The sequence below is a fragment of the Fistularia commersonii genome, chromosome 7, assembly GCF_037954325.1.
Source record: "Fistularia commersonii isolate RoL2024-O1a breed Wild chromosome 7, RoL_Fcom_v1.0, whole genome shotgun sequence".
NCBI classification, from domain to species: Eukaryota; Metazoa; Chordata; class Actinopteri; order Syngnathiformes; family Fistulariidae; genus Fistularia; species Fistularia commersonii.
In genome coordinates this window covers 12,462,710-12,488,097 of record NC_141290.1, presented here as the reverse complement: position 1 = coordinate 12,488,097, position 25,388 = coordinate 12,462,710, and the positions used below count along the sequence as shown (strand labels likewise).

At 40.0% G+C, this 25,388-nt stretch overlaps 1 protein-coding gene across 1 annotated transcript in view; it reads right to left on the bottom strand.

Annotated features, from left to right (window-relative positions):
* Positions 1–25,388, bottom strand: part of tafa3a (TAFA chemokine like family member 3a) — a 139,089-nt gene that overhangs the window by 47,886 nt on the left and 65,815 nt on the right. Inside the window, exon 2 of the mRNA XM_086149840.1 lies at positions 6,971–7,083. Coding sequence (XP_086005966.1) covers positions 6,971–7,082 — 112 coding nt within the window. The 5' untranslated portion in view covers position 7,083. The remainder of the gene's footprint in view (positions 1–6,970; positions 7,084–25,388) is intronic.

The window sequence follows — 25,388 nt, the reverse complement described above, 5'->3', positions numbered from 1 at the left end:
TTCAGACTGTTTATCTGAAATGTGATTTTTTTTTCTGGAAATGATGAATGTTTAACTGCTTCATGCATTTAGAAAAATTAGATTTTTTTTTGTGTCTAAAACGAGGACATTTCATTCTTTTGATGGATTTCCTGTTTAGATATTCATTGAACTGAATATTCTGAGGGGATCGAAAGATCAGTTGTCAAAGGAACTGGTGCTTGCTGGCAACATTAGAATAAATAAATAGATAAATAAAAACAGAAGAGTTATTTATAACTCAAGTGAAAATAATGCTCCTCCGAAACCTAGCCTCTGTTGGCCCGAGCCATATTGCTGTTCCACTGGTCAAAATATAAGGCTCCAAAAGAAGTTGGCTCTTTTTGTAGGATTTTTGTAGCTGTATATTTTACCTTAACTTCACAAAAATTGATGTTTGTGTGTTGAACACCCTTTTGTGCTCAGTGTTTTTTGAGAAGCCTTACGGTTGCCTAAATTATTCTGTTGCAAAACCCTTCTTACTTTTGTTCAACATTTTACTCAAACTTTTTTTATTGCATGAATTAACAAAAAACTGCAAAGAAATTCACAGAACCAAAACCAAACTCAAGCAAACATTATTAATGTCCTCAGTGCAGACTGGCATTCAGAAAAATCAGATTCCTCAGCTTGGATGGGCTTATCCAATTTCTTTTCTCAGTGAGTATCTGCTGTTTTTTGAGAAGATTCTCTCGGCAGGAACAGATGTTGTCACAATACCCCTCCGTCGCCAGCTCAGTGAGTCTTCTGCTTATTGGATGAGGGGTCTCTCTCCTCTAACTGCACCGTAGAATTGACAGTTCTGTTATGTCCATACAGGTTTGTGGTGGAAACTGCTCTTAAAGTTTCATTATGCAGTAAAGGCACTCTGCTTTGTTGTTCCCAATATCGCTAAACTGCAGCCAGATGCTGCTTCGCTTTCAGGTGTCACTCATAGTTTTACTACACAGCAACACAACGCACTCACACACTCCCCCCAACGCTTTCTGTTGTGTCAGTCTGTTTTATATACTGGTATGATCCTATATCATCAAATGTGATTGGCCACACGGCTGTCGCCAATGCTGGCCACCTATAACATGAGCAGAGCCGGGGGTTTAGCACTATTAAAGCTGAGCAGTGAAAGGAAAAAACTGGGAGCCGGCTCTCTCTCAATTTCTTGATTCTATGTAAAGCATCAGCTCCCAGGGCCACGTCTTTGTCCATTACCAGTTCATACGCAAATAACAGTAACAAATTAGCTTCTTTGATTTATTGTTCCACCTCACTCGACACTTTACACATTAAGTGACTTTTCAGGCGGTATTCAGGTCGACTGGCATAAACTTCTGTGGGAAAACAGGCCCATATGTTCTGTCTCCTGGAGCTCATGGTGTGTCTCAACACGCCAGAGAGGATTTTAAGCTCTGAGAGGCATCTAATTCATACAGCTCTCTGCATCACAACCACTGCAAAGTACTGTCTTTATCATGACTCCTGGATATGCACAAGCAAAACTATCTTTCTGTCTTGTGCAGGAAAGTATCAGCTTGGCGTCATTACAAGCCCATCCTTGGATTCTAAGTCGATATTGAGTTGGGTAAAAAATATTGAGGTGGATAAAAAACAAAGATTGAATAGCAAGATGCCTTGGAAAATTTACAATTCCTATCATCTTCGTCAGTACTCAATCCAGCCTCTAATTTTTAATAAAAACATTCTCAGGCTCACCTTGAGTGTTTCTTCTGAGTCCTTGCAAAGTTTTAGAGGGGAATAACAAATTCAGCCTTTGAATAGCTAATCTTGTATTCATATTCATATTTTGCTTTAATACAACAAGGGATTACTGCAGAATTATTATAATTAATAGATCAATTAATTCATTCAATTATTCATTCATTCATTCATTCATCACCTGTACCACTTATCCTGCTGTCAAGATTGCAGGAGCGCTGGAGCCTATCCAAGCTGTCACTGTGCAAGATGGCGAGACATGACCATCAACTTTCTTCTGCACACGTCTGGCCAATTTAGGATCCAATCTGCCAGTATCATGTAAACAAAGATAGTTTTTTGTTTGTTTTTCAGGTGACTGTCATTTTTTTTTCCTCCACAGTAACCAAGGAGACAGCAATGCCATTTCAAGATTTATTCTGCAAACGTTTGTTTTCTGCAAGATTCTCTTCAACAATTACATCCACTTTTGGAAACACGGTGACAAAAGCAGACCAAAAGCACAGCCACAGATTGCATTTGCTGAGATCAGGGGCAGGATGTTGACACAGCAAAAAACAAAACACAAGGAAACTGTAACACAAAAATCAGAAAACACAGTGAGGCAACAATGCAGATATGTCAATGCTTAGATACAGAGCTCATATACAAGCTGAGCTAATTACACAAATGGATAGAACTTGAAAAAAGAAGTACACTTGAAAACAGAAAATAGATGATGTCCATTAAACAAAGCAAAATGCACACAAATAAGGAACATAAAAGCAGGCCATTTTTAAAACATGAAAATACAAAGAAATACAAGCTGACAGAAGGACTGTCAAACTCCAGGCCCGCGGGCCAGATCAGGCCAATAAACGATTTTAATCCGGCTCGCAAAGCTAAAAGATACCTGTTTTCAGGTGTGATTTGAACGATAGGCTCATTAACTGCAATTAATATGTCATGATTTTACCCACTTGAGAATAGATTTTCCTCGATGTGGCCCCTGAGCTAAAATGAGTTTGACATCCCTAAACTAAACTCTAACAGAATAAAGTTCAATCCACACTCCTGACACAAATTCGAGGCTCTGATGAAATTCTGTTAGAAAATTATTGGAATTTTTGGCAAACATTGAAAACAAGTTTTTAGTTGTTGGCCAGGTTTTCATCATTGTCATTTGGCTATAAAAAAAAAAAAAGCAAAACCGAAACACAAACCTTTTCTATTGGATTAATTTGGGCTCCGACAATTTTTGCTGATATTAACGAAAAAAAAGAAAGAAAAACTGGAAGGGAAGTTAAAGCCAATTTGCTTGGAATACAAAAAAAAAAATCCCCTAAAGCACAACTTCAGCCTGAGAATGAGCCATTAGAGTGCATCACACTGTTTTTAGAAAGCTTCCACCATAAGCAAATATGGAAATATTTCACTGAATTCAAATGAGAGCTGGTGCACAGTTTCATCTTATTAATAAGGCAGCACAGCCTCTTGTGTGAGTGTGAATATAGAACAGAACCTTGATTTAAAAGTGGCGTAAACCTGAGCTCCAAAAGTAATTTTGATTCCAATTTGTGAAGCTCTCCAACCAGCCGTGTGGCTTTACGTCCTATATTAAAAAAAAATGTAACAAGAGTTTACAACCTGTAAACGCCGCTGCTTAGAGCATTTTTATCTCACCCGGGGGTGAGGAAGCGGCTGCCATCTTGTAGCACGAAGTCTCTCTGGGAAATGCTTTTCACGCCCGTTTTGCTCTCAACCACATGTCCACGTTTGCCCTCAGAGACGCCTACCATCGGGCAACGGAGAGCTTGATAAGTGCTTTTCAACTGAGACAGCACTGGTTGCGATTCAAGTGTCTAAAAAGAAGAGTAATGAGTCTCCCGTTTGACCCAGTCACATCATCCATCTAAATCCAAGGGACCAAAACAAATTGTACAGCCAAAAGGTACTTGTTATCACGCTCTCCGCTCGCACACCCTCCCTTCACCCCCCCCACCCCCCCCCCTCTACTCTTTCAAGGCCAGCTAATGAATGAAGATGGCACACCAGGGGGAAACGGCGGTCTTATTACAAGGGTGCGAGCACTGTAAGCTCAGCGTGGTCCAGTCGGGCTGCGGCTGAAGGTCCATTTGTTTTGGCAAAGCCCCCTACCTCAATAAACAGAGGGACTAAAGAGGTTTGTTTATTGGGGCCCACCTTGAATTGACCTCTGCAGCTCAGGGAATGGCTGCGCGATTACCGAAGTGTCAGTGTGGCCGGGGAACCGATCGCCCCCCCTCCTCTTCTTTTCTAGCTCTCTGATCACGGGACTAGGCGGAGAAATGTTAAATCAAAGTGAGAGCTCCGTGTGTTTGAAGATCGGAATCATGTTAAAAGGTGAAAAATAAGCATGCAGTGTGCTGTATGTATGATGAAGTCAAATGATGAAGTATTGCGGTTAAAAAACAAAAAAAATGCGTAATGATATTCTAAATTGGGAGAGGACTCGATATTCTCGAGGTTTTTGTTGTAATAGATTTCCCAAAGGGATCATAAATTGAAGTTTGCTGATTCTGACGGGCTCACAGTCAGCATGCTAATTTCTCATATTGGGTTCGGTTTGAATGTTTGTTTATTGACACTCCCGAGGTACCGTCTTGTCAATATCAGGAGGCTTTTTGTTTTTTTCCTCCTACTTGGAAAATTACACGAAAACTGCCTTTGGCAATTTTCCAGGCTGCTTCGAGCTCTCACAAGCTGGCTTCGTAGACCACTACATACGAGCAATCCTGTCAGTCAGAGCTGAGGGCTAAAAGAACCGTCTCTCTCCCATCTCTCCACAATTATCAAGATGCAGCTAAACTGCTGCAAAGCGGTAAATATTTGCTTATGACTGAAGCGTCTTCAGCCGTACTGTGTGTTTGCTGCTGTTCTCTCTCAGTGAGTCGAAATTGTATGTCTAAAACAAGCTCTTTGTTGCAACAAGAACAAGACAAAATTGTCATGCGTCGAGGTTGAAACCCTTTAAGTGGTTTTTTTAAAGTTGTTCAGCACAAGCCTGAAGTAATCTTTTTTAAAAAATAGGTGCTGTTTGAATGTGAACAATTGAGAGGCCTGCTGCTTGAGTTTAAGCACAAAATTCAACAACAACAATACTAATAAAAATAATGTGAATAGGACGGCACAGAGTTAGGATATTCTCCCTGAGTCTGCTTGGGTTTCATCCTACAATCTTAATACTGTAGGTTCATTGGAGGCCCAAAATTGCCCATATGTGTGAATGAATGAGAGAGGGAATGGTCAATACGCTGGAATTAATACCTTATTTGTGTGATTTTAACAGTGTTTTTATCACTGTATCATATTGGTGTTTGGTCAAAGTTAAATCATTATTCTGCCATATACTAAGGTCAAAAAATGATCTGGAGTAAAAATGCTGTTTTAAAAGAGATACTTGTTGGAAAGCTAATGTCTAGGCTTTCAAAAAAAGTTTCTAAATTCCACCATTAAATCACTCACACCAAACGACACTTGAAGAGAATCTTAAAATCCATCAAATCCGGCCTGAGACCTGGATTTGATGTCCGAGTGAAAGTAGTTTGGTCATATTTTTCAGCCAATACGAGCCATTTTCCTCCAGCCGGTGTCTGCTGTTTATCCTGCAGTAGAATAAGGCTCATTATTTCAATGTGTAGTCACAGTTTCTTCTGCTACGCCCAGGGACCAGGCCATCTCTTCATTAAGGGAAATCGCTTTGAAAGGTCTTATCGCGGCTACACACACACACACACACACACAGGCGTTACCACACTTGTACTGCTTTGTTGGAACTTCTCAACTTCTGTGTGCAAAACACAGTTTCACACTTGTCTCAGTGACAACCCGAAACAACTCTGCTAATTCTAACTGTTTCTAACTTTGAAAAATAAATAAATAAAAAGTGATCTGAAACTATGCCTAACTGTGGATCTGACTGACTGGCAAAATTTGTTGGCAAACACAGATCCTATATGATATAGATAAATTAATTGAAAGGACTCAGCTATGACCCATTTAAATCAGTCTTAGGGTGATCTGGTATATGAAAACTAATGAATCGGTTTATTTGAATTCACATTAAATGAAGCTCGTCAAGTTTGCTGAATCAATGTGAGCTGTGGCAAGCCTTTCATTTCATTATCCCCAGTTCCTTCCCCATGCCCTCAACCTAACTGATTTCTAACCTAAACTAAACAAGTAGGAGTTAGGATAATCTTGACTCTTACCTGGTAAACCAGACCACTTGAGGTCATGAGGAGCGATGGAATTTAAGTGAAGGTTACTCAGGGTTGCAGGGAGGCTGCAGTCTATCCCAACTGTCATTGGGAGATAGACGGGAAACGCCAGGGATAGGTTGCCAAACAATCGCAAATAATCACATATAGAGACAAACAGGCATTCATAATTTTTTGGATTGTGGATGGAAAGCAGAGCACCCAGAGGAAAACCATGTAAACACAGGGAGAACGTGCAAACTCCACAATGAAAAGCCCCCTGTCGGAATTGGTTTAGGGGCCTTTTGGCTTTTGGCGAAAGTTTAAACCGCTTTTGTAACATGCCACTGTTTACTCCACATTTGCCATAAAATGTTATAATAATTCTGTAAAAAAGACTTGTTTCCCCCAAGGTACAGGTGCAAGCACAATGCTTTTTGTATTAATTCAAACTAAATAAGAAAGCAAACTTTATCTCCTGTTTTGATCAACCTGCAAACAGAAAAGCAAGAATTCTTTTGTTGTCTCCATCTGTCCCATCTAAGATTGAGAGACCCTGAAGAGATACGGCCCCAAATAAACAAAAAAATAAAATGGTTTGTATTGTCATGAAGAACAGCATTCATTTGTTATTGTTCTAATTGCCATATCAAGCCTGTTGAAATTAAGTATGTTGTCTGTATGGGGTGCTGTCTGCTTCAATGGCCTCAGAACGCTCCCATTGCTCAAAAAATATTACTAACCTTTTAAATGTTTCATAGGCAATAACAATAATAGTGAATGTATGAATGAATAAAATAAAGCCGGACCATTCTTTAATCCTCAGCTTCTCTAGTAAAAGCTGCTGACCAGTCAGTAGTAGCAGGTCTGGCTCGTTCTGGGCATCATGCCCAGAGCAATATATCCTGGTGGGAATGTGTTTTTCAGCGCATTATGAATAATAAATGCCTAAGACTACTAAATATTCAAAAATCAGTCCCTGGAAAAAAAATTACTGCGAAAGAGCACGAGCGATGCCATACCTATGTGGCTCCTGTGCGATGACGAAGTGGTCAGCTGTCCCAGAAGCGACACCATACAGACAGTCAGCAGCAGCGACTTTCTGCACATGCTCTGCAGATCCCTCGCCCTCATTCTGTGGACAAAGGAGACAAAAAAACATCCGTAGATCAACCACGTTTTGCATTGCATTAATGGCGTCCCGGCTCGCTGGGGCTCATTCCAATAAGCATAGCCAACGGAGAGCAGGAATTAGGGTAACTCTTCAAATCCCAAATGTTGGATATGTGTTGAGGATTAACCTGTTGAGGGCCAGTGGGAGGATACAGTGAGATTTTTTTTATCCAGGCGAACAGTAACACATGTACCAACATGACGAGACCGCAGGGAAAAAAGAAAAAGTCAATTCCTTCCACAGATTCACAGGAATAAATAAAGAACTCGAATATGTTTTTGGGCCAGAATCATTGGAATCACTCCAGATACAGTCAGTATCCACAGACCGTCTGGAACAAATTGGGTTATTTGATGTGCACATCAAAGTTCGTCCAGCGAAAAAGAAAAAGAAAAAAAAAATAGGTTGCTTTGCGGCTGAGAGAATCACATTGTTATTATTGTTTGACAGCATACATCAGGGGGTTCCTGATGGTAGGTTTTACCGGTGTTAACGTGCCATCAGAACCGATGGTGTCCGCACTCGATTCCAGACGACACTCAAATAGACTTTTTTTAATCCCCCAGTAGATCGATCCATAGATACATAGACAGAAATTTTAATAAAAAACCTTGCCATCGCAGCCAAGTACATCAACATTCAAATACAGTAGAAGCTCGGCTTACAGCGCCCCTAATCATGAACAAATCGGCCAATGAACTGATTGAGTATTGATCAGATTTTGAATGGGCCTGCGGACAAGTCTCGGTGCACTAACACTCGACTCACAGGTTTTCCCCATTGTGGAAGCTGTAGTGTAGCGGAGGTCGTGTGCAGTACTCCGCGTTGTTTACATCCTTCATCCTTGTGTTCTAATGTTATAATGCCTTTTTTGTGCACTTTTTCCCCATAAGTTAGCCCTAATTATGGCTCCCAAAAAAGTTAAAAGTGCTACTACTAGTGGTGTTAAGAAGAAGTTAAGAATTACAGTTGATCCAAAATATATAATCGTTAAATGAGAGAGTGGTGTTTACGTTACATATCTGGCCAAGCACCACAACAAGGCTAAGTCAACCATCTGTACAATCCTGAAGAAGGAAAGATGCAGTAAGACGGCTGATGCAGCTAAAGGGGTCACTACTTTGATGGAGCGTTGTCTCAAATCTTAAAGGATGTAGAAAAGTTATTGTTATTTTGGATTAATGTGTGACAGCTTGGGTCTAATAAGCAAGAAGGCTTTACTTTTGCATACTGATTTAGTGAGGGAAATGCCAAGTACAAGTGCTGGCAAAAAGAGAAAGAACACAAGAAACACAGTTCTAATTAAGGTTATCTCTAATTCCTTTCTGTATTTTTGCCATAAATACACCCATAAAAAAGTTTCAAGAGTACAGTATGTTTGTGAGGGCTGGAGGACGAATCAGAGGAATTTATATAAATTCCATGGGAAAAATTGATTTGGTTTGCGAACAGACTCAAAGAAAGAATTAAATTTGTAAGCCGAGGTTCTACTGTAATATATTTGTGCAGTGATTAGTGCTTACGCCTCACAGCGAGAAGGTCCTTGGTTCAATTCCGCCAGGAGGGCCTTTCTGTATTGATTCTGCATGCTCTCCCCAAACACTTATGTGAATAGTTGCATGTCTTGTATGTAGATAATAAATTAATGAATCAATATTTTAATGCAGCATAACCAAAACAAAAGCAAAGGGAGTGGCTTCAACATAGGAATAAATATGTATGAATAATGAGATCAATATACAGTGGAGCCTTGACTTACGAGTGTATCAACTTATGAGTTTTGTGTCACTCCATCAGTTTAGCGATTCAGTGTTGCATTGTGCACAGGTTGAATTTAGCAATATGTAGCATTAAGTGTGTCATGAGTAAGTATAGTTAAGCCAGAGAGCTCTTCCACTGACGACAACATCTTTATCAGATTTTAAGGTAAATACACTTAAAAAAAACAAGTTTATTTCTTTCCATTCTCTTTTATTATGCATTACAATTTTTTATGCATTATTTATTATTTATAAAGTTAGTATTCTTTTATAAAAACACATAACAAGAACCAGGGCGCTAGAATAGATTGATAGTGTATGATTTCGTGTTAATGGGGAAATTTATCAAGTTACGAGCCCAGTAATGGAATTTGGAACATAAATATATACAGAATGGGATGGATATAATCCATATGAACAGAATGGGATGGTTTTGTTACAAATTAAATAGTCATCTATGTATGTAAGTATTTAGAATTAAGATGATAATATGCACTCGTTTTTTGGGGGGGGGGTTTTGTATGTATGAGGCTATCCAGCGCAAGTTTTACAGTGAGCACACTGAGTTTTGTATTTTGAACAAAAGACCATTGAACTGAGCTGAATTCTCACGATGATATCCAAAATGAATGTGTCGCAATCTAACAAGAACAGCAACATGAGAGACTGATCCTTACCAAACTAATACGTCAACAGTGTCAGGAAGAATCGTTAAATAAAGCCTGAAACTACTTTTTTCTCATTCCGTATTACAACCACAAATAAAAAAAAGGGTGAAGAACATGTCTTGTTCGGTTAAGATAAAAGGTTTGTCTGGACAGTGTTTTAAAAACCTGACAGGAATGGAAATGATACTTGTTCATGACATCGAAATAGTTTGAAATGACAGTGATTTCTGTCAAGGTTGTGTTTGAATTTCCCACTGGGATGAAATCAAACAAGATAGTTTGGGGAAATATTACAATAGCTTTAACATATTTAAAGTCATTCATTCATTATCGCAGAAAAAGCATTGGAAACCAAGCTCTGCACGTTCTGGCTAAGGCGGCAGCGCTAACTACTGTGCCAAAATCAACTGTTTATATGAGCACATTTCTGAGGGATTGTTACACAGAACCATCCTGCAAGGTTCTTGCAGAACCCACTTTGAGAGGGGCAGGGTAAAAAAAAATTTGACAGCTGACTTGATGAGCACCCAGCATGGACACCGAGCGTGGACAAGTTCAAAACAAGACCTGAGAGTTCAAAAAAACATTCTTTGCCCATGTTTGACTTAATAGGCTCCACTATTGTTTCAGTCCTGGACCTTCTTGCTTCTGTCATACACCGCAAACTTTAAGCACGGCGAGATGGAATTTTATGAATTCAAAGCTACATTTAGAGGGACGCTATGTCTACAGACCTGTCATGGTTGCACTGGCCAACTGAGAAACAGGCCACGAACTCCAGCACAGAAGCATTTATTCCGGGAAAAAAAAATACCAATCCACAATAAGCTGCAGAAGAGGGTGGAACCTATCACTGCCAGTATGTTGTTCCATCTACTCCCATTAAAACTGTCCGCTAGGAGTGTTAACTGCCCCAGAAAGGAAAAATAGATATGAGAATATCCAGAACACTGGAATGGAGATACTTTGAAATGAATTAATTTAAAAAAATCTTTGGAAAGTTATTATCGATATGTGGTGAATGAGTGGTGAGCTTGTTGTATTTTCATATTTTGCTCAATTGAAGTTGTTCTTCCTTTATATATTCACCCACAGGCACAATATAGCAGAACATTAAGTAATTAAATAAAGGGCCAACTCAATAAACACATTGCCAATGAGAAACTTCCATCCATCTATCCATGCATCCACATTCTGACGCCGGAGCGTATCCAAGCTGTCATCAGGTGAGTGGCGGGGTGGCAGGGCCACATACAGAGACAGTGAAACATTCATTCACTCACTCATTCGGGGCGATTTTCCCAATTAACCTGCTGCATGCTTTTGGACTATGGGACGAAACCAGAGAACCAGAAGGAAACCCACGCAGACGCGGGGCGAGCATGCAAACTCCAGAAAGGTCCCTTTGTCGGAACCAGGCCGAAGCGCTAACTGCTGCACTACTGTGCCACCCCCAATGAGAAACTTGAAAAAGAATATTTCTTTAGAGACCTATTTGTCAGATACATTACATACAGTGGTGGGGAGCTTTTAACCTCCAAGAAATTCCATCTTGCCATTAACAAAAAAACTAAATATAACAAAAAAATCTGAAAAAAATGTTAAAAAAAAAAATCATAATATTGTGGTGGTGTTTCCACGATGAAATAATGTCGGAGGCGTAGAGAAGTTTGGTTCTTAATTTGAAACACCAAAAAAATATAACTGAAACCCGGCTTAACCACGCGCCCGGACCGTTAGTCCCATGGGGTGAGAGACCACGGCCCTTTGCGTCTGCCACACAATCAGCAAAAAAACAGAAAACATGAATGCGAAATGTGTATTATGTGTATTATGCTGTTTGCTGAAGACACAAACCAAAAAAACAGGTGAGGTTCCCAATGCATCAATATCAGCTTATCACTGAAATCTTTTTGCCCGTTAGAGGAAAAGAGTTTCTGCAAAAAACATTAACTGAGCTTCATGGAGCTTCTCAGGTAATGTTATGAAGTGAAGCAGCGCAAAAAAGAAATGGAACAAGGAGAGCATTGAATTATATTATACAGGGGAGTAATCAAGTGATGTAGTGCAATGTTTTATATAAAAATATTGTGTATGGCTTATTATAACAAAGCTTCACACTAGTTCCACAGTCACAACTGCATTAAGCCACCCAGTGCTGGGTGCAACACACAAACACACACACACACACACACACACACACACACACACACACACACACACACACACACACACACACACACACACACACACACACACAACAAAAGCTGTCCCTCACATCTACAAATGTAATTATATCATAGTATAAATATTGATTGTAGGGGCGGTAGAAGGGGAACTGAAGTGAAAGTAAAACTCAGCTGAATTCCAAAACGAAAAGAAGAAACATTGCAAAAATGGGTTTCATATTTTTAGTGTGCAGTTGAGGTAAAGTAGCAAATTGAATGATGTCTGTTACTTGTGAGAGGCAGTTTTTATTGTGCTTGGATACACTGTGATAGTTAAGTTTAGTTAATCCAATATCAGTGCAAATTTATATAAATATGCGTGTATACATGAGTGTGTGTGTGTGTGTGTGTGTGTGTGTGTGTGTGTGTATATATATATATATATATACCTAATTAATCCATGTAGTCGTACAACCAGTGTGAAAACACGCATGAACATTCTGTTCTTAGGCTAGGCCAAAGAGTGTGTGTGTGTGTGTGTGTGTGTGTGGTGAAAGGGTTGCGAGTTGTGGGAGGAATTCTCACATTTTGTCCATTAACCAAAGGCGACAAATGGATTTTGCAATGTGACACTTCCTGGTATCAACATGCTTTTACTGACATATTAACAAATATGGGGGGGATTGAATGGAGACCGAAACTTAAATAAACTTGTAAAAAACAAACGCATGGTAAGACTGTGTCTGCTTTCATATTTGCCACACTTAGATCTTTACATTCTGAAAGTGTACATTTATGTGACATTATTAAATTACAATGTTTATTAAAATGGAATAAGTATTAATGCCTGGCTGTTTATCGGTCCTGATATCTGTGAGAGTAATTGTATCTGCGTGTCACATTCAACGGCGAATTGATCCAAGATCAGTCAATAATCACTGCCAACTCTCTCACCGTTAAGTGTGGCACATGAGGCCCAATCATCACCATCATAGCGACGACGACTAATGTCGGGCTTACATCTTATGATTTTCCAGTTGCAGACTTAAAACTGAAAGTAGAAAGGAAATCTTAAGAGTCGTAGCTGAGGCTTGGTGGAGTCGCACCACGCTCCCATCAAACTTGGTCGTAAAGTTTAAGCTGGTTATCTGCAGTCGTAGCTTAGTCTTTTCCTAGTCTTAGGGCTTCCAACAATGTCTAACATGTTTGATGTTATTGCAAGTCATAGCATTATGTCACCATTAAGACTGAATGAGCTACCAATAGATGAGCTTCAACAAAAGAAGCTGAAGGAAACCTGGATATGGCACGGATGAACGGGAACGGCTAAGGATGTGTCCATCGGTATGGAGCGTCCAGAAAGAGGAGCAGACTGTGGAGCTGTGGGCAGGAGAGTCAGACTTATACAATGTTAACTCTCCAATGTATCGCGACCAAGTCATCTAATTTTTATTTAACCTTTACTTTATATATCTATTTTTATTTTAGATATTTATAGATGTTCATCTGCTATGCTCCCTCTTGAGCCCTGCAATTGCCCTTCAGGGACAAATATAGTTTGTTCAAATCTGATTCTGATTCTGATAATAGGACTGAAATAGCAGAGGCTCTGCAAATACCCAGTGAAAAGTGCATGATAGCAAGAGATAGCTTAAAGAGCCTAGTTATAGTTTTTCATGAGTCTTTTCAAAGTCTTTAGATGTGAGACCCACAATCTTTGTCCAATCTCTGTCTCAGTCATAGTGTTGTGAGACTATTCCAAGACTTAAGACTCTGGAAAGTATTCTTTAAATCTAAGCTGGTGAGAGATAATAGTTTTACACAAGTCTTTCCCACATATTTAGTCTTTAGATTTTAGCTCAGCATGAGGTGCTCTCAGAAAATACCGCCAAATTTATTAGCAATGCAAAGTCTTATCCCGTCTTCCACCTGCGGTGGCAGCTAAAGTAAAGAGAAGATGGTCCAACAGACTAGCTTTATGGGGACCCGGATTCAAAAGTGGGTTTCATACAGATTCTCAGGTCCTTTAACGGAAAAAATTGGAAAAATTGCCCAGATGTGTGAATGAGAGACCGAATGGTTGCAGCCTTAAAATCGACTGGCGACCGGTCAAGGGCATATCCTGCCTCTCGCCAAATCCCTTGCGACTCTAAGTGTAAGATAGGTAGATAATGGATGGATCAATTCAAAAACCAGACAAAGACTGCAAAAAAGGCTAATCTTTAAATAATGTAAGATGACACTGGTAGGAAAGGATGGTACAACGGGTGATATTTTGCGCCAAAAAAAAGACTCATTCTGGATCGTGAGGAAAATAAAAGAGTGTGTCCTCCTCCACAAACATCAAGTGAATCATCAAGCAGCCGTGGGAGGAAATAGGCATCTCAAAGTCAGACATCGCTTTCACTTGAGTGTTTTTCCAAATGGAATTTACCTCAGAAAAATGTTTTCTTACTCTTTAAAATCCAGAGTTGTGCAATAAATGTTCTTAAAAATATATAGCAAATATGCCCCTGATATCACAGGTTGAAGTAATGGAAATGCAATTCCGATCCCCTTTCCTTTAGAGACTTTGGAATTTTATGAAAAAAGGCACACACTGTCGTAACATGCGTCTCAAAATGATGCAAAGTGCATATCGGGTGAAAACCCCCCAAAGATATATCACCAACTGCACGTGACACTGGGATCTGTTAACGGCGATAATATCAGGAAATATAAATACACCGCAATTTGCACGGACAAAAGTAGGTGTGCAAACAGAACTAATAAGGTCTATCTATCCTCTCTTCTACTTGCTGCACCTGGAAGGTGAGCAATGCTGTTTGTGCAGACTGTCTTAATCTGCTAAGCGCTAGTAATCTTCGCGTACTTGCTGTCTGGTAATGCTCTCCATCTCCATCTGAGGGGTTCGCGGAGAGCAGAACAATCGGTGGCTCATCTTACTGCCAACATGACCCCCCCCAAGCCCCCTCGCGAGGGAAGCGTTTGCAAATCACAGCCCTTCTTTGAACTCTGTTCCAGCGCAGGCTCTCAAATTAGTAAAACGCATGTTTTTATGTAAATAGATTAACTCTCTGTTGTCCAGAAGCGACTCTTACTGGCTTTGTACTGACGTCCAGGCCACATGAGCGTAATGAGATGCTCTTATTCCACCCTCAGACGGCTGGATGCCTGTAGACAAACACACACCGACCGGAGAGTCGGCGGCCGTATAAAACAACTTACGGAAGGACGGTTTTAAAGCCTGAGATGTTGGTTTATCATCCCTGATTATGCAGTGTCGGAGACCCAAATAATCCAAGGGGGGCCGAAAACAAGCAGCATCCCAAGGCCGACAGGAACAGGATGAGACGCCCATTAATACAAGGTGGCATCTATCGCATGCATGACGGAAAACCTCCCTTGCTAACAACCTGCAACAGGCATATGAAAATAAACAAAAACAAATTTTAGACCCAAATCGAGCTCTCCGAACTTCGTCATATGGTTTGTTGCACTGAATTCAGCACTGTGAGCAGGACTTCTAATACCAGGAGTGGGCAAACTACGGCCCACGGGCCACATCCGGCCTGTTGGTCTTCTTAATATGGCCCGCCAAAGATTGGTACAGAATTCATACTTGATGTGATTGATTGAATGATTGGATCAATTAATGTGGGAGCTCATTATTGAGAACACTTGGGAATTTACTTGAGATGAATGACACAGATTGGCTTTGTGATTTAGCCTTTACTGCAGACATACTGACACAGATGAATGAGCTGCATGTGAAGCTACAAGGGAAAAACCGGTTTGCGCATGTAATGCAAGCAAAAATCAGAACCTTCAAAACCAAGCTGGTTTCATTTTCAAAGCAAATGTCAGACAAGTCTGATATGTACAATTAACAAATGCATTTTTTTTTAATATGTATCATATCTTGTGCTGACCCGGCCCGTCTGTCAAATTTTAAAAGTCAATGTGTCCCCTGAGCCAAAAAGTTTGCCCTCCCCTGTCTTATACACAAGTACACAGGTTTATATTTTACTGACACCTGAATTTTGAACAGGTTCTTTCCTGTTGAGATTCATATTTCAAGCAAATAATTCTTAAAGGTAGGCCCTGTCCAGTGACCGCTCATTTGATTTACTTGGCATGGGATGGATAGATAGACGGCACTGTTGCACTGACAAAACACCACCTTGATTTAAAATCCAGCTTTTAAACACGTCCCTATTTTCCTGTGTCAATTTATATTACTATGCGATTTCAAACTGACATATGAAGATCTGATTTTGCTCTATTGAGTTTATATAAAAAAATCTTCAGAAGAAAAGACAACTTCCCTTTTATGCATCCACCCCTGCCCAAATTATCGATTTTACAGGTTGGCAATAATCCCAAGATTTATGCCTTTCCTTATGTGGAATACGTCCTGCTTCTTAAGTTAAATGAGCTGTTTAATCACAGTATTGGATCAGCTGGAAAAATCCATCAAATGGGCTATTATCATCCTATAGATTAAAGAATTCCAACAGCATATAAAAAATAACTTCAGTCTTTTACATCGAGAGCGGTAAAATTTAATACTCTGATGCAAGAGCAACATTCACTGAGAAGCTGCCTAGCAACCTTATAAAAGTTGTAAAACAAGGAAAAGACCATTTGACTGCAGAATGGCTACTTTTACTTTTGAGCCCTGTTCCACAATCATGTTTACTCAAGTGACAGTTTGAAAGCCGGACTTTCACCAGTGGTAGAGCATTCTCAAGGTGTGGCCGCCTGTGTGTGTGTGTGTGTGTGTGTGTGTGTGTGTGTGTGTGTGTGTGTTGTCTGTCTACCCCTGTATAAATCAGACAGCAAACGCCTGGAGTAATGCTATTATTCATTTCTAATGGACTCCCAACAAGCTCCCGCTCCTCTCTGGCGCAGCTGTTCTACTTCCCTTTCGATTTCTCAGTGATTATTTGTTAACATTTTGTTTAAAACTATAGAATTACAAAAAAACAAAAACTCTGTACTCAGGTGCAACTCTTGATGGAAATAGAGAGGAAATCTCCGTGGTTGTCCAAGTGGCTCTATCGAATTGGTCCTCATGAAAAGAAAAGGATTCCCCCTGATGCTGTATGGAGAAAAAGGTTACAGCTCATTTTAGCGTACAAGCTGCGATCTGGCCCTTTTATTTTATTGGTATTTGTATAATCTCAAACCACAGCGGTTTCAAAACTTCCCCAAATCATGAGCGCTCTAGTATACAGTCGAGAACCTTTTTTTATTGTAAACACAGCTGAGAACTACATAGTTTCTTTACTATGTTTACAATACTGGAAGTAAATACCCTGAAGTTTTCATGGCAGCACAGCTCGCTGGATCCTCTGAAAAATTTACTTAATTCCTCAAGGCACTGAAACAATTCATGAATGGTGCAATATTTGTGCGCGATAAAAAAAATTGCTACAGCATCCTGCCCCACAGAGCACATTTAAAAACTAGAGCTGAAACCAAAGCCAAACTTATTTTGAATGCATCGCTATACCATTTACTCCTTTAATTAGCAGAAAATGGAAATGTAATTATTATGTAATACATAAGATCAAAATATACTGAAACAAAATTAAAAAAAAAAAAAAAAAATTATTTCATAGATCTTTCTCACAGCAACCAAGCAATATGAATAATTCCCACTATTTACCTGATTAAATATTGACAATATAACAAAAGTTTACCTTTGCTGTGTTTAAGAAAACGCTTTTATCTTTACTTTATTTTCCTATCTAAATCAACTTCTACAAAGTTATTTTTATTATTATCGCTATTATTATTATCATTGATATTATTCCTATAATTATTATTGATAACAATGATATAATGTTAATAATAATAATACACCAGGGCACCTTCAAGTAAAAATAAAAATAGTAAAAGTGACAGTAGTTTGTTTTATATGTTATGTATGTGTGTATTTATTTATCTATTTATGTACTTGCCTTGCCTTGCACAAGAAACTTCTAACTTCAAACTGAACATCAACTTTGGCATTTTAGGATAACCAGTTTATAATAAAGCATGAGCTTGCGTGCCATGGGCAAAATTTGTGTTGCATAGCAACCAGAGCAAAAAAATAAATAAAAGTACTCCTCACCCTTTGATCCCATGAACTTTTTGTTATTGTTGATTCTCCCAACAGCTCAGAGCGGAAAGTCTCGCCTAATGGACAGGCTTAATTGACAAACATGTGCAAGTGCTCTTGAAATTGCTCCTAATGTTTTTCACACATTCATCCACGCTCATTCCCCCGGAGCATACCCGTCGCATCACATCCGCAGTTAGTCGAAGGGACGGATAAGACAGCGGAGTCAGGTTCCAGCTGATACACGACACAAAGTGGATGAGCACGAGGTGAATGTCATGGTTAAAGGGCAAACTCAAGTACCGTTGTCGTTTGTCTATTTTTTTTTTCATTCTGGCTTATCTAAATATGGCAGCCAGGTGGTGATGTGCCAGGAGTCACCAGCCTCAGGGACCAGTTCCCTCTCTGTGGGTACACGATGCCTATTAAACTGACAGGGGAAACATTGACAAAGAAACAGTTATGAGTTTGTGAATGGGAGGTTGCCCAGATACGGGACTTTCAAGTTCGCTCTCCCCCCTCCCCGAAAATGCATTCCCGCGGTGCCGCTTTGTTGTTTTTCTTTTAAAAACCTTGCCAAATAATAGCATTGCCTAAAACTACCCAAGTAGCCTTTGTTGCCTGAACATCAAAACAAGGACTTTCATAGCCCCACACTAATTAGCAAAAATCTATAAATAGCACAACATCATCTGAACACCTCTTGTCCTAAACTGCTGTCGAACACCTGCAATCACAGAAAAAAAAAGACCCAAGAAACAGGAAAGCAGAGAAATGTCAAGTATTGGTTGTGTTGGTTCAGACAGCCCTGCTTGATTTAAGGAAAGACATTTCCTTATATGAATATTCAAGACACAGTTCGTCGGCTGGATGTTTTACCCTCAATCTCAACATCCAACCCAATCACAAAACCCCTCAATGAAATGCATGTTTTTAACTTTTTAGCTGTCGAAGAGATAGCGTGTCCAAGGGGATAGGGTTTACTGAGGAAAAAGTTTAAACCATAAATCACTCTGCTGACTTACTTGCTTGATAAGGATTTTGTCTATGGGGTTTATTGTTTCTCATTCATTCGTTCATTTCAGGGTCATGCAGGGGCTGGATCCTATCCCAGGTATCACTTTGCAAAGGCGGGTCCCTGGATCGGTCGCTAGTCGATCAAAGGACCACATGTAGAGGCGCACAACAATTCACTCTTATTAACGCACCATATAGAGATAGAGACGTAAAGCCATTCACCATTCACATGCAATATAGATATAGAACCATTCACTCATCTGTTCACACTTCATCGAGACAAAACGCAAAAGCCAGTTGCCTTTTGAGCCTGTCCGAAGCCTGGGTGAATGCGGGGGTTGCAAATATGTGAATTGAACCTAGGACTTTTGTACCGGATCAGTCGAGGCAGGGTTAAAAACGACCGCCTTGGGTGCAGATAACCTACAGGGTACTGGAAATTGGGCTACTGTGGGTTGAAGAAGGAGAGGAAGGAGGTATATAGTGACAAACATTCACTCTCTTTGCATAATTAAATAGAGATACAACAAGTCACTCTCTGATTGACATGTCAAATAGAGACATACAACAGTTGACCACCGTAATTTTCAGACTACTGAGCACACCTGACTATAAACCACACCCACTAAATTTGGGCAGAAAAAAATGTGTACATACTGTATATAGGCCGCACTTGACAATAAGTCACAAATGTCCATTGTAACATGAGATACGCAGAAAGATGTGACACGGACATTTTTATTTTTTTTTAATTTTTAATTAAATACGTAACAAAAATGCTTTTTTCCAACCAGTGCCTGTAACACATCTGGTTAAAAAAATTAAAAAAATAAAGTAGCCTACCAGGGAAAAGTAATTGATTGCCTTCTTCATCTTTGTCCTACACACTAACCACAAAAATTCAGTGTCAGAATTAAATTCTTCCATCACAAACTTCTCTCTCTCTCGTTCGTTGTTGCTCTCAATGTCACTTGGTGTAAATCACATGCATTTGTTTTGCACAGTGTGTAATGTGTAATTTCATTGCTGAGTAGAGGCTAAATAATTTGGTGGCATGAAGTTCATTAGCCCATAAAAATCCATTAATTAGCCCCATCATTGTTTAAGCCACAGTATTCATAGCATGTAAAAAAGTAACAGCTTATAGTCTGGGAATACGGTATTTCACGAAGACATTATATAGAAACAGACAACCATTCAATCTCTCATTCACAGGTCACACAGAGATGAGTAACAATTCACTCACATTAACATATGATATAGAGACATGAAGACAGCCCACTAATTACCTTCTAATTCACAAGTCCTGGCAATGTATTTTTTCCAACGAACATATAGGGGAGAAAATGCAAACCCCAAACAGAAATCTAGCTGTGAGGCTAATGCGCTAATCACTGTGCCGCCCGAGTTTATAGTCTTAATCAATAAGGTCATATTTTTTGTCAACATAGCAAACATATGCTGACTTTCCAAATTATGGTCATTTAGAGGCTGCATTAGCTAAAATTCACATTTTACCTTTTTATAGTGCGTTTACGATGGGTGTTATTGCAGGAATTAATATAAACTCATTAGAAAACAGGTTTTCTCTTTTCCCCTCAACAGCTTTATTGTGGTTGGAATGATCTCTTTCCACATTGCGCTAATGTCACACACACTCCTGTATTGGCTCCAGCTCATCAACATCGACATCAAACCGCAAACTCCTGGTTTTAATGGCGAAGCCATTTAATAAAATAAGAACATTCTGGGTTGTTTGATGCCCATTTTTTTTTAAACTACTTTAGAGTTCAGTTTGAAGTGTTTGTTCTATTTGGAGGCCTTGTTGGTATCCTCTGGAGCCAGGCTGTTTGAAAAGTGTGTTGCTGGGTAAAACGGGTTTAAATTGACTGAAGCAGAAACTATTCAGCAGCTTGTTAAAGGTTAATATAACAGAGGCTAAAATTAAACAGTTTGTGCGGGGTCACGGAATATATTAGTTTTTGGAACATAACCGAATCGTGAATGACTCGGAGCTAAAGCTTTACAGCGGTCATTGTGAAGCTTGGTATTTCTTCAAAGGCCATACAGACAAGTTTCCTTTCAATGTGTAAAATCTTATGAATAAACAGATTGCAGGAGTTGGTAAAGTTTAGTATTCATTACAAGTTTCTTACATTTGAGCCACAAAAAAAAGTTCATGTTCAGTTCGGGCTGACATTCTGTCACAAAATTGGGCAAATCACAACTATATAACAGCTCTTTGACAAAGTCCTTCAAGAATCCTGTTTGGTATTTATCGCTCTTCTTCTTAAATAAAAGCCATAAATATACTAACCTCCAGAATAGAAAATAGGGAATGGATGAATAATTCATTCATTATCTATAAAACTCATTCTGCACTCGGAATGAGACAAACAATTCACCCTCTCATTCACACGTCATTATGAGACATACTGTAAAATCACTCACCGTCATTCAACCAAATACAGAGGCATGCAACCATTCACTCCTTCATTCACAAATCATATAGACATAGAATCATTCACACGTCTGTGAAATTTAGACTCTTCAGAGATCCCAGACGGACACGATGAGAACATGCAAACTCTCCAAAAGCCCCCCATATTGGAATTAAACAATAGACCTGCTGTGAGGCGGAAGCACTAACCACTGCCCCATTGTGTTGCTGTCATTTATCAATAAATTATTTCATATTTTAATATTTTAAAAACCATGCAATACTACTTTCACCATTTGGGAAAATTAGATTTATACTGTAGAAATACCCAAGGGAATCTTTTGGTTTCATTGCTCCTTTTCATTTTAACTTACAACCGCATTTCAACCTGAATACCTAACATTTTGACAAATTGCAGTCCGTTTCAAACCCCAAGCTCCAAAACCAAAATAAAATTGAAATACAAAACAAAAAAAAAAAACATCCATCTGCATCCAATAGACTCACCGTGAGGATGACAGGAAAAACCTCTTTGGAACATCTAATGTCCTCAGAACTAACTGGCACCTCCCTCTGCTCATTTCTGCCCGATTAACCAAATCGCTACACCTCAGAATTCCATGGTGAGAACGGTGATTTTCAGAGGGCCTCCTCATTGGCAGGGAACAGTTAGGTCATAAATGATAAACTACGTTATCAAAAGGAAATCTTGTTAATGTTGCAGAAGGATCTAATGACCCTGATGGTTCCGACTGCTGAGTTTCATTAATCCTGCAGGTCCAGGGTGGGAGGATCCAGCCCATGTATTACAATGTAATGTAATAACCTGACACGGAATACATTGAAGTGTCAAAACACCCCTTTTAGTGTAAGATAAAAAGGAAACACATTGCAAGGTGATAACTGAGTATCCAACTTGTTACAAATATGCATCATAAGGTCAAATGCAAAAGAGAATCAGAATCAGAGCTGCTGTTGTTCCAACCTCTTTCGTGTAGCGGTCGATGATCATGAGAAGCATTTAACATACACCCACAGATGAGCGGCAAGACAGTCTGCTTTATGTGCCTCCAAATCCCAAGCTGTCCAGCAGACAACTGTGAACAAGTTAAAAAGATTTCAACACCACCAGCGACCGCTGCAGAGAAATATCGGATTCCGCAGAGCAACAAGTGAATATCAGACGAATTTCGGTGAAGGCTTTAACTCAGCAAGACTGATTACCTGACAAAGATGTCCTCTCGGGGGCAGAGCTTGTAATTAAATGCACAATTAACACTGTGGCATATGGCTCAGTTGGCATGACTGAGACAAGACATTTTGAATTTATCATTTGCAAACTCATCATATCTTGAAGGCAGAAAAGGAAAAATCAGAGAACGAAAGTAAACTCTTGGTAATTAGTTTTTCTTTTGTTGTCCCAAATCTCATTATCTGAAGTTTTGAAGGGTCGCATCAAGCGCGGGCTCATCCCTTCCTGCCGTGATGATCAGCGTAATAATTATTTTTACCACAGAGGGAACCAAAGGAAGCCCAAGGGGAAGTCCTTGGACAGCAGTTCCTACTGATGGGACAGCCACCCTGCATCATTACAAGTGAGACATTATTAGCTCCTTTAAAGGTGTTAGAACATTTTGCATTTCCTAGAACCTTTTCAGGAACAAGGGTGTTTCTCCGTGCATAACACAGCAGACAAACCAGGGACCAAGGACTTCAATTCTCAAAACCATTTTTGCTCCTACTTGGACACAGGGTCTTTTTACTGTTCCATAGGGACTTGGATGAAATAGGTGCTTGATCATCTTCTTCTTTGAGCTTTTCCTTTCAGGGGTCGCCACAGCGTATCGACCTTTTCCATCTAACACTATTTTCTGTATTCTCCTCTCTCGCAACAACTAATTTCATAGCTTCTCTCACTATGTCCATAAAGCTTCTCTTTGGTCTTCCTCAAGACCTCCTGCCTGGCAGCTCCAATTCCAGCATCAGTCTACCAACATATTCACTATCCCTTCTCTGTACATGACCTTCTAAGTCTGGCTTCTCTGACCTTCTCTCCAAAACATCTAACATGTGCTGTCCCTCTGATAGACTCATTCCTGATCTTATCCATCCTGGTCACTCCCAAAGAGAACCTCCAGCTCTCCTTCCTGTCTTTTCTTCAATGCTGCTGTCTCCAAACAAATACAACTTCGCTGGTCTCATCACTGTCTTATACACGTTTTCTTTAATTCTGTCTGATCAGAGTACACTTGACACTTTTCTCCACCCATTCCAATCTGCTTGAACCTGTTTCTTTACCTCTTTTCCCCACTCTCCGTTGCTCTCGACTGCTGACCTTGAGCACTTGAAATCCTCCAACTTCTTGATCTCCACTCCCTGTAGCCTCACTATTCCACCCGAGTTCCTCTCATTCGCACACATACTCAGTCATGCTGCGACTAACCTTCATTCCTCTCCTTTCCAGAGCATACCTCCATCTCTCAAGCTTTTTCTCAACAATGTCATCTGCAAACATCATGGTCCATGGATATTCATGTCTAACCTCATCTGTCAGCCTGTCCATCAGCGCTGCAAACAAGAGAGAGCTGATCCCTGATGAAGACCCACCTCCACCTTGAACGTCTCTGTTACGCCTTCAGCACAACTCTCCTCTGTCTAACAGCTAGCATACATGTCCTGCAATAGTCTAACTTACCTCTGCCACTTCAGACTTCCTCATCATGGCTCACCAACTTTATCCCTCTGGAGATTCTGCACACCCTCCTTAATCTTAAAAATGGGCACCATCACAGTTCACCTCCATTTCTCAAGCATCTTCTCACTCTGTAAGATCCTATTGAATAATCTAGCCAGAAACTCTACCGCTGCCTCCCATAGATGCTTCTATACCTCCACATGTATATCATTAGGAACAACTGCCTTTCAACTCTTAATATCTTCAATGCCTTCCTCACTTCACTTTTACTAATCTCTGCTACTTTGCGGTCTACAACAGTCACCTCTTCTACCCTTCCCTCTCCTTCATATTCCTCATTCATCAGCTCTTCAAATTACTCTTTCATCTTCCCATCACTCTTCTAGCACTTCCCTCTCTATAATTACCCGGACCTACTGTACACTTTTTCCATCTTTATCTCTATTTTGTCAACCAGCATAAATAATTCTCTCCCTCCTTACTGTCCGACCGAGCATACAAGTTAAAACAAAAGGTGTACCCCTTTGTTTTGCCTTTGCTACCTCTACCTCATGCTGCATCTCCCTGTACTCCTGTATGGTTTCTTCAGTCCCATCAGTATCACTTCTTCTATGCTAACTGTTTTCTCTGCATGCACTCCTGCACTTCCTCATTTCCACCAACAAGTCTCATTATGTACTTTCCTTCCTGACGATACACCAAGTGCTCTCCTACCTTTCTCCCAGATAACATTAGCTGTAGTTGTCCAATCATCTGGACGCTCTCCCTGACTGAGTCTTTCTCATCTCCTCCCTGAAAACCATACAACACTCCTCCCTTTACAGCTTCCACTACTTTGTCCTCTGTACTGCCTTTGTCCTCTTGATCTTCCTTGTCACCAGAGTCATCCTCCAAACCACCATCCTGTGCTGTCTGGCTACATTCTTACCTACCACTGCTTTGCGGTCACTGATCTCTTTCAGGTTACCTCGTTTATACAAGGTATAGTGTACCTGCATGCTCCTGCCTTCGCTCTTATAAGTTACCCTACGTTCCTGTCTTTTCTGGAAAAAATATTCACGAAAGCCATTTCCATCCTTTTTGCGAAGTCTACCACCATCTGTCCTTTTGAATTCCTATTCTATCTGCCCAATCACTTTTTCATCCTCTCTATTGCCTGCATCAACATGTCCATTGAAGTCTGCACCAATTACCACTCTCTCATCTCTGGGGACACTCTGCATCACTTCATCAAACTCATTCCAGAACTTCTCCTTAACTTCAAACTCACATCCCACTTGTGGGGCATAGCCACTAAAAACATTGAGCATCACACATTCAATTTACAGTTTCAGACACATAAGTCTATCTTTTCACCCCCAGAACATTCCTAACAAACTCGCCCTTCAAGATAACTCGTACTCCAT